General features: G+C 29.6%; 1 protein-coding gene across 1 annotated transcript; it reads left to right on the forward strand.

Annotated features, from left to right (window-relative positions):
* The first annotated feature begins 369 nt into the window (after nt 1-369).
* LOC118070853 (uncharacterized) lies at nt 370-1,982 on the forward strand. The gene is made up of 3 exons (XM_035089692.1): nt 370-629; nt 728-852; nt 943-1,982. Exons 1-3 carry the CDS (start codon nt 427-429, stop codon nt 1,905-1,907), a joined length of 1,293 nt encoding a protein of 430 aa, XP_034945583.1. The 5' UTR covers nt 370-426; the 3' UTR covers nt 1,908-1,982.
* Nucleotides 1,983-2,394: the final 412 nt, after the last annotated feature.

Below are 2,394 nucleotides of genomic sequence, written 5' to 3' on the forward strand. Positions count from 1 at the left end.
GAACAATTTTTGTTTTTAATGATGTTCAAAATGTTGATTCAATCTATAACTCTATTCGTTGTTTATGATAATTTAAGAAGCTTAATTTACTCACTAACCAATCAACAATTACTGGAGTAAATTGATTTGCAATCCGACATTCCGATGTTATGTAGGTCGGGTCGTACACACATTTTGACTTTCCACTTCTTAACCATTTATTCTGCTTTACCTACTATCTCTGTAAGTCAACAAACTATACTTTTCAAATTGTTATTCTAAACAATCAACTTTAAGAGAGAGAGAGAGAAGGGGAAAAGACAGCCTTTCGACTGTAACATAGACTTTCCAATTACATTCTTTTTCAATTCACAGTCTACGAGGTTCATTTGTAGAGGACTTCCTTAATTATTTGTCTGTTAGTAATCTGTTCAATCATTGGTAAAAATGAAAGCACATGAAAAATATAAAAGTTATAAAGATTTTTGTGAAGCTTTAGAGAAATATAAAAAGGATAAAAAAGTGAATTTTACATTAAAGAATACAAAGAAGTTAAAAAATTGTTACATGAATGGAAAAAAAAGAGATATGGTCGCCGAAGGATACAATGAAGAATTAGTTTATTATGAAGGAACACTTCAATGTTCCAGGTAGGTTTATCTATGTTATCATGAAGACGATATTTATTTAATATGAAAATTTTAGTATGTTAAGAACATAATTACTGAAAGGAAAATTATCATTCCAGAGCTAAAACAATGAAGTGTAATGCACAAATCACGTTTAAAGCAACCGACAAAAATCATTTAGAAATCCGGAATATTAATGACAAACACAGTGAGTTATGTATCGAAGCTAATGCAGTTGAAAAAGGTATATATGCATTTTTTATTCAGTATAATAACTATTGTGGTGATGGTAAAGTCTCATATTTGTTATGACATATATTTTTTTTTTTTTTAGTTGAACCTCTAAAGGAGAAAATCGATGATGAAATAGATCAGATTGTTAATAAAATAAAACATAATTTACGTACGTGTGTTCCTGAAGATAGAAAAACAAAAATAAACGACTGCAGAGCATTATTGGATCAATGGGAAAAAAATGATTCTGCACGAAGAAAAATCGATGATAAAAATTTACCCGCTAAATCATTCGATGAACAAACGCCATCTACTTCATCGAAACTATCTGATTGTATCCAATCGTCGCCACATAGATCAAAAGATTTGTGGGAAGGGTCATTTGATGAACAAACGCCATCTACTTCAGCGAAACTATCTGATTGTATCCAATCCTCGCCACATGGATCAAAAGATTTGTGGGAAGGTTCATTTGATGAAGAAATACTATCTAGTGCAGCGAAACTATCTGATTCTCTCCAATCGTCGATGCATGGATCAAAAGATTTATGGGAGAGTTCATTTGATGAACAAGTTGCGTTAAGTATCGAAACATCAGCAAACGATCCAAATCACCTCGAAGAACAGAGCTCGAAACAAAGAATATCAACAGCTCAGGGGTCAATGGTAAAAGCATTTGATTCATTAACCGATGATGAAAAAATTCGAAAAATGCTAAGTTGGTTGTCAGTTCCAGAAGTACACATAGAAAACGTTCTTCAAAGGAAATGTTTATTGCGTAGCCCTCAATTTACACATTTAAGTGATTCATTCAGAGACGAAGACGTAATCAAATGTTTCAATTCACTTGTTGTTACATACGTTGAGGAAAACACATTTAACTTATTAACAAAAATGATGAGTGCTATGAAGAAAAAGAAGTCTTGGTCGTGCAATACTTGCAAAAAAACTATAAAAAAAAAGAGCATTCAATGTGATGCATGCAAACTGTGGTATGATTTTGCATGTGTAGGCATTACAGAAGCTACGAAAGACGATTGGTTTTGCAAAACATGCTTGAATTAATGTTACCAGAGTTCAAACATCTCCGCTGTAACAACTGTTATTAAAAAAATTATAAATTGTATGCACTACATTATTATCGATGTACTTTATATGATACAATATTAATAATTATTGTTATACTGTAATGTAATCAATATTCAGAGATGTAATATGGAAACTTCAATTTTTAAATAAATAAAGAAAAAAAAATTAATTTAATTTTAACTTTAAAATCCTTTAATTTTTAATACTGATTTTTTAATTTTTCAAACTGAGCCTCATAGTAAAATTTATCAAGAAAAATGTGTTTATTGACCTTAGCTTGAAAATACTATAAACCGTGGTACAAAATAGTAAAAAAATAGTAAAAAATTTAATGACGGGCTAGTTTGACATTAAATTAGTTTATAAAGTTTAAAGTGAATTACTATTCTTTACAATTTATAATAAACGTTAAATCTAATTTTAAAACATTTGTAAGATAAATAAAATTGCATAAAGAAATATA

The sequence above is a fragment of the Chelonus insularis genome, unplaced genomic scaffold (assembly GCF_013357705.1).
Source record: "Chelonus insularis isolate UGA/USDA-ARS -01 unplaced genomic scaffold, ASM1335770v1 contig_6_pilon, whole genome shotgun sequence".
Lineage (NCBI taxonomy): Eukaryota > Metazoa > Arthropoda > Insecta > Hymenoptera > Braconidae > Chelonus > Chelonus insularis.